Source organism: Podarcis muralis, chromosome 4 (assembly GCF_964188315.1).
Source record: "Podarcis muralis chromosome 4, rPodMur119.hap1.1, whole genome shotgun sequence".
In the NCBI taxonomy this organism is placed as follows: Eukaryota; Metazoa; Chordata; class Lepidosauria; order Squamata; family Lacertidae; genus Podarcis; species Podarcis muralis.
The window spans coordinates 60,030,124-60,047,496 of record NC_135658.1 but is presented as its reverse complement, the minus strand read 5'-3'; the positions used below and the strand labels follow the sequence as shown (position 1 = coordinate 60,047,496).

At 42.1% G+C, this 17,373-nt stretch overlaps 1 protein-coding gene across 5 annotated transcripts in view; it reads left to right on the top strand.

Moving 5' to 3' along the window:
- Positions 1–17,373, top strand: part of SYTL5 (synaptotagmin like 5) — a 65,619-nt gene that overhangs the window by 35,113 nt on the left and 13,133 nt on the right. For all 5 annotated transcript variants that reach the window (XM_028727389.2, XM_028727390.2, XM_028727391.2 and 2 more), the window contains 7 exons: positions 1,651–1,766; positions 3,265–3,400; positions 5,725–5,826; positions 8,219–8,366; positions 10,823–10,952; positions 11,754–11,860; positions 12,820–12,912. In XM_028727389.2, the coding sequence (XP_028583222.2) occupies positions 1,651–1,766; positions 3,265–3,400; positions 5,725–5,826; positions 8,219–8,366; positions 10,823–10,952; positions 11,754–11,860; positions 12,820–12,912 (832 nt within the window). The remainder of the gene's footprint in view (positions 1–1,650; positions 1,767–3,264; positions 3,401–5,724; positions 5,827–8,218; positions 8,367–10,822; positions 10,953–11,753; positions 11,861–12,819; positions 12,913–17,373) is intronic.

Sequence of the window (17,373 nt, the reverse complement as noted above, 5' to 3'; positions counted from 1 at the left end):
TGCCACTGCGACTTGTCCTTGCTGATAAATCATGTTCACTTGTCCTCTCTGAGCATGCAAACAATGACTAGAGTCAGAAGATTGCAGCATCCTCCAAATTGCCTTGCCCATGCCTTCTGGGAGGTTGTGTGGATTGGGCCTAGAGGAAGAAGACAAGCACAGTGGTGGCTGTGGCAAGGTCTAATGTCATATTTGTATAAATCTTCATGGAGGTTTAATTCTGTCCTCAACAAAATTTGAGAAGGTGGTGGGAACTGAATTGGGACTTAGAAACTGAAGAAGAGGCATGGAACAGACTGTGAACAAAAATGCCATACAAATCCTTATTGGCAACAGCCAGAGAATGAGCCTTTAAAATTTTGCTTGGCTGGAACTTAACACCTAGATGCCTAGCCTATATAAAACTGAACCGTTCTCTTAGGTTTGCGTTTTGTTAACTTGGCTCTTTTTGTGCTTTTCCTTCTTCTTTTTTAGTTCATCATTTATCTATAAGGGATCACATGTTGTGGAAATGTGTATACATTATTAAAAGGAGATTAAATATGAGCTCTAATTCTGGTTCCTCTGCCTGTTTTCTAGCCAATAGATTTCTAAGGGTGAAACATAAATGTTCGGCTAAATCAGTGTTTCCCAACCTTTTTTGGGCAAAGGCACACTTGTTTCATGAAAAAGATCTCGAGGCACACCACCATGCCAGATGGGGAAAGGTCACTTTTTACTTATGTAAAAAAAAATAAAAAAATAGTAACAGCATAGAAGGTAATGGTTAGGCTAGCATCCCTCTTCCAAATATGCTAGGTTTTTATTTGCAGGGACTGTTCTACATGGGAAAGCATTCAGCACTGTCATTCTCCCATCTGCCATCTGAATTGGTACTATTCTGGGTCAACTTACTCTGCTGCATGTGTAGATGAAAATGGCACCAAGTGTGGGGGAGGGGGCAGAACAGGTTTCAGATACAGGATATTAAGCATACACGTACTTCAGATTGAACTGGTTGCTTGCTTTGCAAGTTTTCATTTCCCAAATGACTGCCTTGGCAAGCGCAATACCTACCAGGCTCAACGCCGGTCTCGCGCTGCCGCTTCCCGCGCTCTCAAGGACCCGGAGGAGGAAGGCGTGAAGGGAATCCAGAAGGCGCGAAAACCTCGCGCATGTGCAGACCTTCCGCCTGCGACAGCCCAGTAGGCCGGCCGAAGCGAGCGGCGATGGGATGTGGGAGGGAGCTCGCTCGCCGCCCCGCGTGTGCCTATGTGGGGCACGTTACAGCCCCGTGACGTCAGTGCCACGCAGGCAGCCAGGCAGGCAGATGGTGAGAGCCCCGCGCTGGGCGGCCTCTCCTCGCCGCCGCCACCCCGCCTCTCGCCGCCCGACTCGCCCGCCTCCCTCCAGGCAACATCTCGCGGCACACCAGGCAACGTCTCGCGGCACACTAGTGTGCCGCGGAACACCGGTTGGGAAACACTGGGCTAAATATACTTTGAGATGTTACCCTTGTCTGACCTTATCATGTAGGTCCAGCTCCTTATTTAATTTTCTGCTAATGTTTTCTATAGCAATGTATATTTCTTGGGTGGATGGAGTTAATCGGAGTACTTGTTTATATTGATTGGATCAGATTGTGCCATTTTCCTTTCTCTTCTCATTCAGGCAGCTTAGGATAGTTACAGGTGAATGGTTTTTCGAAGAGAGAGCAAAGCGCTTCAAACAATCCACCCTCCTTGGAAGTGATGTCGTTAGAAGGTCTATCCAACGCAAAGCCCCAGGTAAAAATAACAGGAGGGAAATGTGTTTGTTCTTCCTATGTACAGCTAAAGCCTTGTTGTTCCCCTAATTGATGGTTATAGTCTTAGTGCTGCATAATGAGCTGGCGCTTGCTGACACCTTTTTAGTATTGAAACTTTTTTTTATACAATGGGAACCCCTTGGTCCCTTATCCAAGAGACTACTCTAGCCCACACCTACTTTGTTTTAGCAGCACCAGAACATAAAAGACTCCTACACTACTCAGTCAAAAACATTTATATGCCACAATCCTGTCCTACTGAAACCAGTGAGTTGTGTGCATCTGGGTCAGGATTGCTGCCACGGCTTACATCAAAGTATAGACCCTCTCATCATATGCCACACTTCCAGGGGTTTTTCCTGTTCATGCCTGTGCACATGAGTTCCATGTGCAAGCACAGGATTTCCTCTTGTAGCAGAGAATATTGCCTCCAGCTCATTATAGTATTCAGACTCAGAGTTCTCAACAGCTTTCCTTTATACACTGAACTTTATACACTGTATAATACTGTAAGGAGGATTATCATGCCATTGGACAGCTTTCACTTGCCTGTTATTTCCCAGCTTTTTTGAACTACAACTAGACAGCTGGAGGGCACTAGGTTGGTGGAAGCTGGAATAGAGATGTAATGCAACTAATTGTGCATGCATACATTATGATTGATGCAAGATGGGATTGTCATAATGCATGCTGGTGGCCCTGCTAGGTGTGTAATACACTCTAGTCTGAACAGTTGCAATTATCGTAGTTCTGTTCTATAGAAAACACAGTTGTTGCAAGGTGTGTGTGTGTGTGTGTGTGTGTGTGTGTGTGTGTTCAGCTTTGTAATGAGAGTAATGCTTTTTATCTTTTGAATGTCTAAAATCTTGGTAATGTGTCTACTAGGGTATATTGAATTCCCCTAGTAGGAGTTATTTATTTAACAAACTGTATATACTGCTTGATTCTAAGAAAACCTTTAAGGCATACTTACTACCTATCAGAGATGTGGTAGCATCTACATTAGCAGGAGGTTGAACTGGACGACCTCTGAAGTACTTTCTAACCTTATGATTCTGTGACCAGTGTCTGCTTCTTCTTTTAAGTGCCTGCTTCTCTTGTTCATGTCAAATGTTTTTTTAAAAAATCTGCTATTACTGTTTGTGTTTTTCTTCTTGTTGTGTCATTTCTACCACCCCTCTCGTTATTTGCTCATGTTAGCTGCATTAGGCACTTTGTTTGAAACACAGCGGTGAGATAAAAAAAGATTAGAAGATAGGGAAGTAGTCAGTGAGCGAGAACAAAACTCTGGACTTACGGGCCGTTGGCCTTATCCATATGCACTTACGTTCTTCAGTTGTGGATGCTTCTGTACTTGGAGACCATGTTCAAATGAATGGTTGCACTTCGGACAGCTGGTTTAAAATTCTTGTCAAATCACTGGGAAACTTGCTTTTGATCCCCTTTATTATTTTTAAAGTGCTTTTTTTCTTTTTAAGATCCTTCCTCTGAAGCTACAGGAGGAAAAGTCAAAGATCAGTCTCCAGAGAGTTCAGAGGAGACTTCAAAGCAAGATGTGCTTGCTTCCTTCTCAAGTGGGGCAAAGTCAGTCTTCAGTGGGCACAGAAATATTGGGTAAGGCAACAGTTTATAATCTGAATGCTGAAGTGGATTTCTGTTTAGTGGATTTCTGTTTAGATTCACTCGAGAGCATTCCATCATTTGGACCCAATGATTGAGACCTTTTTCTTCCAGCAAGGATTTGTTGTTTGCTTCATTTATATTTGAAACATTTAAAGGATGTGTGGTTCCTAACTGGATTCTCCTTTGATAAGAGATTCTGAAGCAGCCTATGGAGGGGCTCCCTTTTGTGAGGTGTTTGTGGCTTCCTCAGATAACTTTCTTGGCATTCAAACAAAATGTTTCTTCCATCTTCCTGACTAGAACCACAAGGTGGTATTTGCTATGCATCGTAAAAGGGGCTTCCCCCTCTCCCTCAAAATAACAGAACTTGGGATTAGTCCGTGAAACTAATTGACAGGAAATTGATAACCACCGAAAGGAAGTACTTCTTCACACAGTGTGTGGTAACTTGGTTGTTTTTTTTTCCATTTAGTTTTTATTGCTTACTTCAAAAAGAAAAATAGACAGAAAACATATATACACACACATAAATGCATAAAAATAGAACTACACAATCATACACCAACAAAGAAGGAAAACAAAAGCAGGAAAAATATATACAGAAACTTAATTTTCACATTTACTCCTCGTTGGATTATCACTTTCAGGACTTCCTTTAGCTTTCCCGACAATCATTCGAAGTAATACTTTAAGTTACACATTTCCTAGTATATATTGTCATTATGCTTTTTTATATATATTTCTTAATATACACTGTTCTTATACATTATTTGTACTCCTGTTAACTTTAAACAATAACTCATACTCATTTACAGTGCGTCTCTAAATCCCTTTAGCGTTATTTTCCTTTGACTAATAAGTTCCAGATAGTCTACATATTTTCCCCAGTCCTTGGTAAATTTTTGGGCTCTTATATATCTTACTTTGCCTGTAAGTCTGTCCATTTCCATGTAATCTAGTAGTTTAGATCTCCACTCCTCTACCGTTGGTGTTTCCTGTCTTTTCCACATCTGAGCCAGCATTACTCTTGCTGCTGTAACTGCATAGTACACTAGTTTACAATCTTCTTTTTTTATCTCATGGCCTAACATGCCTAATAAGAAAAATTCTCCCTTCTTTGAAAACGTGTATTTTAAGATCTTCTTTAATTCTATATAATTTTTTTCCCAGAACTGCTTCACTTTTCCGCACTCCCACCACATGTGGTAGAAAGAGCCCTCGCTAACCCTACATTTCCAGCACTTGTTATCCACCTTATACATCTTTGATAGTTTCATAGGTGTTAAATACCATCTATAGAACATCTTCAGTACGTTCTCCTTTATCATTGTACACGCCGTAAAATTTGAGGGGTACACTGCCATGAGCTACAATGGTGGCCTCTAGCTTAAAGGGAATTAGACAAATTCAAGATGGCTGTATGCCAGATCCTTGTTCAGAGGTAGCATAACTCTGAATGCTGGTTGCTAGGGAACTGTGTCCTGCTTCTTGGCTTCCCGGGGGCATTTGGTTGGTCACTGTGGGAGACAGGATGCTGAACTAGATAGGCCCTTAGCCTGATGCCGCAGGATTCTTCTTATGTCCTTAAAATATTGAAGATCCAGTCATGTCCTAATGACAACACTGCATCCACTTGCCTTCTTTTCTGCTACTGCTAAGAAATGTGTGCAACAGCAAATGGGGCACTGGTACAAGAAACAGACGGTGCAAATTCAGGTTGTGTGTGAGTGTCTCATTGCACCATGTAGTGTTTATTGCAAAATAAAAATAAAAATGGAAAGGCCTTAGAAAATATTTAACAGGCCTGGTAGTTAATAAATATTTTTATGAGTGAATGGGAACCCTTACAGTCCCTTCTCAAAGCCAAAACATAATGGAAGACACGGGATAATCACTGCTGTTCCTTCTTCGTTTTGTACAGTTGAAGCACACAAATCCCTGAGGTTCTGCTTTTGGGGATAAAGGCCAAACCCAGTAGAGTGTAAATATTAAAAGATGCAATACTTTTTGAAAAATTGCAATACTTTAGAAAAATTACTTGTCTTTCATGTTATTTCTATTGTATCAGAAAATTGCACAGTGCTACAGTTTAGATATTCTTTCATAAACACACACCTTTGTCACAATATCTAAACTTGTTGTTTTTGAATCTTGATGTGAAACATAATGCAACAAGCTTACATGAAAATATACCATGGTGTACAGTTCTCATGAGCATTTTAAACAGAAAAAAGGAAAATTTATATATAATTGCTATATGGGTCCTGTATTTTGATTGATGTCTCCCTGGTTGCCTTGACTTTTCTATTGAACAGAGCTTTATTCAAGGCTAAAGGAGAAATTGCAGTTATGAAGGCAGAAGATGGAAGAAGCATCAGCTCAGATGTTGATGTCCAGAGTATAAATAGTGCTGATAGGTAAGAGAAATGGTATGACCTTTGTACGGTCGAACTTAATTTCTCCACTGGCTTCAGAAACTGATACAGATATTGAAATTACTGTAGTCCTTCTTTCTTCTTTTTTTTTGCTGAAACCACTCTGACTTAAGGTTCTCTGATGCTCATTTTCTACATGCACACATTTTTCTGGCAAGTTGTAAAGCAAGGTGTGGTCTTGTGTCAATTTTGTTTGCTGGTGGTTAGAGGGGGAGGTGGTACTGAGCCCTAGTAGTCAATCAGCTGCACTCATCATCCCCAGCCAGCTCAGCCAGCAGCCAAGGATGATGGGAGTTGTAGTAGAACAACATCTGGGGACCCAAGTTTGAAGAACATGGCACTAAAGAATACAAGCTGTCATTGTAAGTGATCCTGTTTGCCATCTCACTACTTCCTTAAGGATTCTTTATGGGGTAGGTGGGGGAGTTGATGGTTGTTCACAGCAGTAAATTAGAATGTGATATGGCACAATCAGCCAAGCAAAAATGTAATTTGGGTGTCATTTCTAGTATATGAATGGAATTACAAAAAACAGCAGAAAGGTTGCTTAGACAGTGAAGTGATGTGTTTTTAAGTTAAAATGTCAGTTGCATTTAAAAGTAAAGTTATTCTATTATACAGCTTTTTATTCAATTTCCTGGCAAATGAGGATGGATTCCTTGATGAATACCAAATTTAAAATTCCCATTGCTGAATTTTGAAAAGATACTGGCTTTCTCAAACTTTAGTATTATTGAATGGAAGGATAGTAGTAGTTTTCTGAGATGTGCGAAATGTCACAAAAATCAGATTGGCGAAGCATTGGAATGCAGTTCAGGTCAGGAATCAACAGCTTGAGACAAATAAGGCAAATTGGAGCACTGCTGCTCTTGAGCAGACAGGGCAGACAGATGGAGGTATTTAGAGCAGCTGAACAGTGTGGTGAAATCTCAAATGTCTGTGGAATGGCAACTGTCCCTGGAGCATTCTGTGAACAATGTCAGAACCATCATGCAACACCATGCGGCCAACATGCCAGACTGCTGCACCATGGGCATGTTCCATTGAAGGCCTGTTTATCAGCTGTAACTAATTCCAAGTGTCCAAAAGAGTAGAACTGCATGTTGCAGATAGATTGTGTGTGTGTAGCAAAAATGCAATAGCTGCTTTCACCCTAGGAAGAGCAATTATGGAGCAGGCTTTTGGAGCAGAGAAGCTATGAAAGAGGAAGGACAAGGGTGCTTAACACTTCTTCCGTGGGCCTCTTCTCCACTCCAGATCCACACACACAAAGCTAATCATCAGTTGTAAAAACAGCTGATGGGGGCAAAAGTTCAAGTCCCTCTTTCGCCTGGGGTCTTCTGCTCCAAACAGAAGGGAACAGATAGCAGGAGGCCACTTACTTTCCCCTACTTGTGACATACACAATACCAGGGATCAGCAAACTTTTCCAGCAGGGGGCCAGTCCACTGTCTCTCAGACCTTGTGAGGTGCCGGACTATATATATTTTTTGCGGGGGGGGGGGGGGGATGAACGAATTCCTATGCCCCACAAATAACCCAGATATGCATTTTAAATAAAAGGACACATTCTACTCATGTAAAAACATGCTGATTCCCGGACCGTCTGCGGGCCAGATTTAGAAGGCGATTGGGCCAGATCCGGCCCCCGGGCCTTAGTTTGCCTACCCATGCACAATACATTTCTTTCTATGGGTGAGAGCGACCAGTCTCACCCTGAGATCTTTCTGCAAAAATGGGAATAAAATGCTGGTGGGGGGAAAACAGAAGAGAAACAACAGCAAAGCAGCAGAGAAACAGAAACATCTTCCTCCGGGAAGGCAGAGCATATACGAGTTCCAATATTTAACTAAATAATTGGAATGTCATTGTGCGACTCTGTTAAATACAGAGATGCTCTGAGCCAATTTTGTGAAGCCTGAAACTACTATCTCCTTTATAAACTAAAGATTAGATGCTTTATTGGCCCTGGAGTGTTTCTTCTCTGGGGAAAAAAAATACTGACTAGAAGCCAAAGAACAACGGTTTCAGAAAGGTGATGAATGACGAATTCAGTTTATGGGGGTGGGACAGGTAACATTACATGGCTGGGTAGCAATTTCAGTGGGTTTGTTCTTTATAATGTCTGAAAGGCCTAACTGGATCTGCTAAGAGGCATGTGGGATGAAGCTCAAGAGATGGTAAACTGAAATTACCTTGTGCAAACTAGTTCCTGAATGCTACTTACATTATTGCCTTTGAGTGCACTTCTGATTTCAGAGTTTAGTTCTTTGTAGAAGATCTGAAGCTCACCCTTTATGTTATGAAATAGTGTACCTTTCTGATGCAGTATTAGCTGTCCTAAGAGGATAGATTTTTGGCACTCTTTCCTTAGGGTGAGCACCTATTCTCTCAATATGGAGGAACTGCCTGCTGGGCTGAAAGGAGCAGTTTGTGCTGCAAACCGAAGCAATTCTTCTACTCCAGTCCATCCAAGGTCACCAGCACTGAGCACACGCAGCATGACTGTAGATTATGGCAGAGTAAGTTGACTAATTCCCAAATTGTTCTCTTTAGACTTTACTGCTTCCAAAGAGGTTTAAAAAAGGGACAGTTGAAACATGAGTCGTGTTTTCATTCAGGCAAAACTGAAATCTATGCTCCTTCTGAATGTTTGCTGGTCAGGGCTCTTTTTGTATACAGAAATTCCCTGCCCATAGAAAACCAGATATTTGGGAGAAGGAATCTAAACTAGCTTTCTCCCTGACATACTAAGTGTCTGTGTGCCGGTGTCTTACATATGGAGGAGCATTCAAGCATGTGAGCTCTCCATCGTAGTCAGAACTGGCACAGGTTAACTGCCTCAGTGAGAAACTGTCACAACCCACATGGGCTAAAAGGAATATTGAGCCTTTCATGGGAAAATGTTGGTAATAATTGAAATCCAGTGATGAGAAGAAGTCTCTAATCTTAATAAGGAGTGAACATGGAGTTATCCCATGTTGTTTTCACAACCATCTTGCTTGATTGTTGAGAGACATGTGACTTGCCTAAGGCCACCCAGTAAGTTGTATGGATGAGCAAGGATTTGAACTTGGGTCTCCCTGGTTAAAATTTAACCACCTGCCTCCTACACTTCATTGATTTAACCATTATGTTGGCTTCTATTAAACTCAGTGGCAAAACCCACATTGACTTTAATAACCCAAATCTCTTAAATTTTACATTAGACTTGGGGATCACACTACTACCGACTTCATTTGGGCAGCAGGTATTCATTCATTCACCTTTGCTGGTTGGAGTCCCCTGGGAGGATGATGTGCCAATTTAAGTTCAGGCAACACAGACGCGTGTGGCGCTGTGGGTTAAAGCCTCAGCGCCTAGGACTTGCCGATCGAAAGGTCGGCGGTTCGAATCCCCGCGGCGGGGTGCGCTCCCGTCGTTCAGTCCCAGCGCCTGCCAACCTAGCAGTTCGAAAGCACCTCCAGGTGCAAGTAGATAAATAGGGACCGCTTACCAGCGGGAAGGTAAACGGCATTCCGTGTGCTGCGCTGGCTCGCCAGATGCAGCTTGTCACGCTGGCCACGTGACCCAGAAGTGTCTGCGGACAGCGCTGGCTCCCGGCCTCTAGAGTGAGATGAGCGCACAACCCTAGAGTCTGGCAAGACTGGCCCAGACGGGCAGGGGTACCTTTACCTTTTTAACACAGAAAAACATACAGAAAATAATGCAAGCAATTAGCACTTTCTGCCATGCCCCCGCTTTAGTAATGTCTGAAGCCTCTCTTTTCTTAGTTGTTTTTTAAGACCAGTGTGAATTAGGACATGAGTCCATTCACAGCAAAAGAAAACAAAGGTGAGAAAAGGTGACCTGCCTAAGGCTATCCAGAACCAAATGCAGTACAATGAGGATAGTTCAGTGACTTTTGAAACAGAGTACTGATCCAATCATGCAGGGGTGCAAGGTAGCATTCAGGTGTTGTTGTTGTTTTTTAAAAAATACATAAATCAGGGAGAGACTTGGTGGCTTTTGTCCTGTGGCTTACCTCCCTGCAGACCCTCTTCCCCAATTTTCTCTCACCAAGTCACTTCTCGTATTCAAATTCTAGTAGGAAGAAAATTGCCTGTTGTGAGGGTTCAGATCCTTTTACTCACACATCCCTGCCTTGAAAATTGGATCCTGTGTCCCCCATTTCAATGCGACTGGGCAGTGCTATGGCGCGTTTGACCCTCTGGATTTTTTTGGAAAATCACTTGAGTTCACTGAATGAATCTGTATTTGTGGGGAGGTTTTGACAACAACCGACACTAAATCTAAAGATTAAACTTTTGTTCATTTACTAACCATGAGTGGTCAAAACTAATTTGGTTCAGCTTTTCAGGATGGGAACACTGGCTGTTGTGAAGACATCAGTTTACATAAACATTATGTTTGCAGCAGGCATAATAAAAGCTTAGGAGAAACTGGGCACATTTGCAAAAAATATTTTGCAGATGGCATTTTTTCTCTTGGCTGCTCAAATCCTGCAGGCTCCCCGTACAGGCTGATATTTAACTCTGCTTACATTACATATAGCAAAATGGTAAATATGGCAGTTGCTGACAGAATGTCCTGTTTTTGTTTTAATATGTTCACTTTTATATTTAATTATTATATTTTGCCACTTTTATGGTTTGCAATATGTTCTATTTCTGGGGCACATAAATTTATTTGTATTTATTAGCTCACTCAAATAAATCAGATTATTTCTTCAGGATTCTTAGTATGGTTAGGCAGTGTCAGGCCTAACTGTACTTCACAGATACAGAGCAAACAAACAGATGGAAAGTAGGAGAAGTTTGCATTTTTAGCATAAAGTTTAGCATAAAGCTGTTGGCACTGCCAACAAACAGAACTGTTGTAGTGGGTTAAAGAACTTGCCTTTTTCATAAAGAGGTTTTTGTTTTTGTTTTTAAATAGCATTGTATATGGAATATCTCTGTTTCTTCTCTTTGGGAAGGATCCTGGATTAGAAAAAGGCACTGCTCTGCCTGCAAGTGAAAGTATACCAGCAGATCTAGCAAAAAAGCATCGCAGGAAAGCATCTGGAACACCCTCTATAGCTGTTTCTAGGACATCTTTGTCATCTGGTAAGCTTTTTCTTTTTTTAATGCATTCTTCATTGCTACCGTTTTCTCCTTCCTGTTTTTCCTTCCATTTATTCTCATTTGGAATAAGCCCCACCCACCTCTACACACTTTTGCTTAAAACCTAAGAGGCAACCATTTCCAGGTTAGACTATTTTATCCATCTAGCCCACTATTGTCTCTTCTGACTGGCAGAGGCACTTCAGGGAGAGGTCACCTGCTGCCTGTTCCTTTTAACTGGAGATCCCAAGGACTGAATCTGCAGGCAAAAAATGTTCTGTACAATGGTACTTCCATTGTTTTATTTCTCATTAGCAAACTGTAATCCTTGCCAGGATGCCACTGCTTCCATATGAATAATGATCTATCCATCTGCCTCTGCATTTCACTTTATACTTTTATTTATGCCTCTTATAGTTCACCATATTTCTTCTTAGGTTTATGGCTGTTTTAAAATATATTTTTTTAAAATGGCTAAGTTGCCAGAATGCTGGGTATTCAGTTGTGTGCAGCTTGATTTTTCTCTCTCCTTTGCTTGGCTTCTGCAGAAGACAGGAGAAATGAAGCAACTGTAATGTACCAGAGGGATTCTTCTCCTAGCCCACTACTTTGGTTCTTACCTTTTACTCTCTCTCTCTTTTGCTTTGGAATAGAGTGAGGAGAGGAAATTGACATTTGTGGGGAGCTGCAGAGAAGTTTGTATACCATGAACAGGGTGGGGTGGGAATCAAGAGTGGTATTGGAATAGAATTTACTGTATAATTTTCAAAGAATCTGCTTTTTCCTTCGCCTTCTGTTTTTCAGATCGCAGCAGATCAGAGAGAGATCTCAGTGTATCCTTCTCTGAAGGCAATGAGGATACTTTAAGCTTAAGAAGTAAATCTGTACCTGAAGCATTGGACCAGGAGCTGGTGAGTTAAAATTATGCCACAGTTTAGAACTATGCAGTTTTATGTTACAAGGGCTAAAAAAAAAAAAAGTTTAAACTGAATCCGATGGTTCACTTGTATCACACTCCATGCTGTGACTAAATGTGGTGTAGCAGCAGAAATAAGAACATAAGAGCTCTGCTGAATCAGGCCAAAGCCCACCTAATGCAGCCCCCTGTTCTCACAGTGGCCATCCCAGGTGCTTATGGGAAGCCCATAAGCAGGTCATGAGCACAACAGCACTTTTGTGTTCATGATCCTAAACAACTGGTATTCAGATGCATAGGTAATACTCTAATCATGACTGGTGTAAGCAACCTTGGAAAGGTAGGATAGAAGTTGGGGGTGTGCACTAGTCACAAGATTCAGTTTGGACCCCAATTCAGCATTTTGGATAACAGCGTGTGGTTATAGTAGTCATTAGAAGTAATAAACTTGTTGAATAGGAAAGCCTAAGTTACAGGAAGGGCAGGAATATTAATTGAAGGTAGATTGACATGATATATAGAGAGTTTGGATTGATGTGGCATCCAGAATCAGGAAGTGTGAAGCTAATGAGAGCAGCAATTGCCTAATGGCATTCTGTGACATGTAATTACCCAGAATAAATGCATGATAGTGGAACTTTTTTAACAATTTGCAAAACATAGTTTAAATCTGCCACCCTCTACAGGAATCTTACCTCAAATAGGCTAGAAATTCTGTAACTTTCTCATGAACAAGTTTCGGCTGTCCCTGTGGCTCAACTGTTCTCTGGAAGGGACAGGGTGATAGGGATGAGAGAGAAGACAAATGCTACTCTTGCAGTGATATCCATTCGATTGAGAATGAGCAAGAGATGAGCACTACCCACCGTATATGTTCTGCAGACATTGTATGTGATGAACAGCACATTTCAGAGCCAGGTGGACATGCTCATACTTTTTTTATTTGTCCATTAGAGTTACCTGGATGAGACAGAGGAAGATATTGATGACATTGTGGCGTCTGGCTACTCAAAGAGACATACCAATATGATAAGTGGATTATCAACAGTAAGTTCTCCATTACTACTTACTATATGTATTTTCCTTGTACAATTTCTTCCTGTAGTGTGGTAGGTTGTTGATGGCCTAGTTCACGTGTCACTTTAAATCATAGCTTAAAACCAACTATGGTTTAATATGAACAAGTAGAATGCGAGTGCATGCTGCTCAAAAGTTTCCACAGTGCTCTTCCTGCACCACGGCCAAAACTAACCAGAGTCTGGCTTGCTGTGTTGTCTGAACCCAGTCTCCACCAAACAAACTATGAGCAAGAACAAACTTGGGTTTGTGTGGCAGAAAACAAACCATGAGCCCAGCTTTGGATAACCCAACAAGCCAGATTTTTTACTTGTTTGATCTGCAGCACAGAAGGAGCAGAGGAAGAGCTGTAGGAACTTTAGAGCAACACATACCACCATGCTTACTCATTCACATTAAATCATGGTTTGTTTAAAACTATGGTTTACTGTGACATATATACTTGGTTGATATATGTTATATACTATTCATTCTTCTCTATTCAATACATTCGTTTTACTCTCCTTTCCTCTATTCCTCTGCCGACCATTCTTCGGAGTGTGTGTGGGAACCACAACTCAACACTATGTCCAAATCAATAATGATTTGTGGCCTAAATCCAAAATCTGCTCAGCTTTCTCTGTTGTGTCAAATCCAAATGTCCCTGAATGGTGATTGGACTTGAATTTGAGGGGAAAGCAGCTCACTGGAGAGGCGTTTAAACTGTTGTTTAGATTGTGCATCGAAAGCATGAATGATTTAAGGCTCCAACATGTAAAATGAATCTTGGAATTCTATCAATGGACAGAACCAGGGCAGCTAGCCCAGCTTGAGAGAGAAGAATGCAGTTATTTAAAGATGACTTATTATATCTCTGTTGATGTATGCAGGGATGTAGCCAGTAGCTGTTGCCAGGGAAGCCAATTACAAAGATAAATGTGTTTTAGATAATAGATATATACTTGTTGAATTACTGTAGTCTCACATATATTTTTGTAGAAAGAGATTCAGCTCTGTATATAATATATTCATCCTGAAGAAGAAAAGGCCACTATTGCAAAAAGTGGCTATGTCTATTTCTGCAAGCCTTGTGACAATATATAATCAAGATAAAACAAAAGTGGGTTTCTAGATTGATTTGCATAATAAGGCCAAGGGTGTGTGTGTGTCACAGTTTCATAGAAGAACAAAATTTGGTGGTGAATTCAGCTTCATTAGAATTTCTGCTATTGTGTTATTGTTTTGAAAACAACATGGGTAAGTTTAAAAATTTGTGGGCGCTCTCTGATGAAGTCTCAGAAGCCAGGCAGGTGACTGAATATTATTTCTTGCAGAAGGGGGGAAACTTCGATATCTTTGCCCATCCTGAGTAACAAAATTGGAATATGCTATGTATAAACAAAATTATGAAAATCTATATAATTTCCATAATTTATATGTGTTGCAGAGTTCTTTTGCTTTTCTTTGCATGTAATTTAATTTCCTGAGCTCAGATTGCTAATACATTTTAATACAAAGTGTAACATGTTTGGCACACCTTTCAACAAAAAATGGAAAACAATACCATTCCAGTGATGTAAATGACCTGGGAGACATCCAGAATATCTGGAAAAATAAAACTCTGCTGAATAAACTGTTTATATTGACATAGCAGGTATAAGACAGATTTGGGTAATTGGAGATGTGGATTACAGGGAAGAGAGTTCTTATTGCATCCAGTCACAGTTCTACGTCATGTGGGGCCTGCATATCAACAGTGGATGAGGGTCACAGAAGGTAGACAGACCTCAGCGGAAACCTCTTGGCTGAAGGTGTGGAATGGCATTCCTGATGGGGGTATCAAGTTTTTCTATATCCACAGAGGTCGAGAGGGCGTTAGAGCTCTATTGCCTGTAAATATATGGCATCCTTAGTGCATTTGGTTTTATTTCCATAGTATTATGCTCCACTAATTTGAGTTTTTGGTTTAATGATGCCTCTGCTAATGACTTTGTACAATTTGGTATGCCGTGGCACAGAAAGACAAGACAGACACAGTAGGAGTTCTTGAGTAATGGGCCTATACACACACGGCAGAGGGAGTTGGGAAAAGCATCAGCACCCCCCTGTGTCTCTTTGAGTTAAAGAATAGAGAAGTGCAAGAACTAAGGGTGCCTACTGAAAGCAACATTTTAAAAAGGGAGTTTTTAGTCAACGTTACAGTAGGATGGGTACTGTTTATTCAAAGCTGGGGTTTGCTGATGCTGTATGCTGCTCAGTGTGTTGTTGTTGTTATACATTTTATGTTATTATTAGTTGTAAAAATATTGACAACTGTATCATTCTGGTATATTTGGAGAGAGAAAGATTCCCATAATCAATTGAGATTCAGCCTGTGCTCCTCAGTGCTTTGGGCTACTTTTGGATTCTTATAGTTGCACCTGGTACTCCAGGTTGTGGCAGTGACAAAGAACACTTTTCAGCAACTTTCATTGAGTGAGGAGGTTTGAAAACCGTGTGCACGTCACATGAGATCACTTCATATGTCTAACCTCAAGGCTGGGCAATGGTATCATACACGGGCCCATTTTGACATTTTTTCTTCATCTGGCTCACAGTAAAGGCCAAACAAAATGTGATGTAAGGGACCTATGATCAGGAGTTGCTTTTTTCTTTTCTTTAGTAGTTTTTTTTGGGGGGGAGGGGTTGGATCTGATGAAGACCATGGTGCTGGGAGAGGGAGGTGTTAACCCTTTCCCCAGCACTGTTTTTCTGATTTAAAATCCCCTCCCACAAACAGAAGTACAGGCACTAGTATTTTCCCAATAGGAAAAATAACAGCAGTTGCCTGTGGTTAAGGGGAACAGTTATCAAAAATGTTGTGAGGGAGAATATTTAACCCCTTCCCCTGGTGCTGCAGGTAGGCTCTATCCAGTTGCAGGCTGTGGCGGATAGTATTTTTTATTTCAATCATGGAAGATCCTGGTTAATTGACCTCCAGTACATCTCCAGTTTAGCGTATGCCACTGTCAGGGGTTCAGGGACAGAGGCACAGGTGAGGGAGGAGACGGAGAGCGATGGGGAAGGATCCCAGGGCAGTGAGGAAGAGGATGACAATGACTCGAGGGATTCCATGAGTCTTTCGAGTGAATCGGAGGATTCCCAGAAGGGGGCGCCTGTGGTCAGGCCAAGGGGAGCCACAGGGGGGACTCGTCAGGAGCAGGGGGCCAGCAGGGGATCCCAAAGTGGGAGCTGGGAGTCAGGACCGGCTTCCCCGCCAGAGCGCAGTGAAGGGGGTGGAGATTCCAGTGTGACAGGAGAAGCAGCTCCGACAGCAGAGAAGGGGGGAAGGTCGGAGCAAGGCAACCTCCCGGAAGGGGAGGGGAGTAGTACAGGGAGCAGTGTAACTGTCAAGAGGAAGGTTAGAGGTTGCGAACGCGCGCCAAGTTCAAATGTGGAGGCGCGCGGAAACACAGGGAGCTCGGAGGAGGAGCCAGGTGCCAAAGCACGCAGGAGGGGGCAAGAGCTGTCTGGGGATTCAGCGTCAGGGGAATCAAGGAGGGGCGAAACCCCAGGGGGCAGAAAGACTCTGCGGAAAAGGAAAGAAAGGAAGAGGTGGAGCAGCACAGCCCTCTTAAATTGGTGCAGAGGAGGGACTGACTCAGAGGGGACTTCAGCGATCTAAGCGTAACAGACGTGGGGCTGCGCGCCTCGGCTGTGGAGCGTACAATGAACTTCAATAAACATTTTTATATATAAACTGGACTTGGCGTTGGTCTCTTGTGAGCTGGGACCTGAGGCAGCCCTGACAGCCACCCTTTAAGCCAGTGCTCCAGTTTCTGCCTGTTGTCTGAATGAAGCCCAGAAGATAAATAGTTTTGACATCCTGAGACATCCTTGAGCCCAATGTGGATTTCTCTTAGTGTCGTAACGGATGACTGTTGCCAGTCATCTACAGCTGTAATATGACCAGCAATCTGCGGCTAGTTCTTTGCGATGGTGAAGCCAAGCCCCATGGGTATTTTGCTAATCATGCCGCTCTTACAAGAAAAGATTCTGGGTATCAGGCAAGCTGTATTTAGGATTAAAATGTCAAAAGTGTTGACTTAAATAGAAGGCTGACCATGCCACTTGATCCTTTATTTATTGTTTAAATCCAGCAAATAACATGGGTTTGATCTAGACTTGCCTTTTGCGTATGGTGGTGCTCAACTCATCCGGGGAATGCTTTTGACCTGGGCTGTGTACATGCACATTATTTTCCCCAAAGAATCCTGGGAATCGTATTCTATTAGGGGTGCTAAAAAATGTAGATCTGTCCACATGTCCTAGAATTCTTTGTAGGGAAATAATGTATACAGCCCCAGTGGCGGGATCCCATTGGCTGTGTTTGCTGATTTCCAACTCAGCCTCCACTCCCACACTGTTCTAGAAGATCTCCCCCACCTTTCCATGGTGACACTGGGGGTGGGG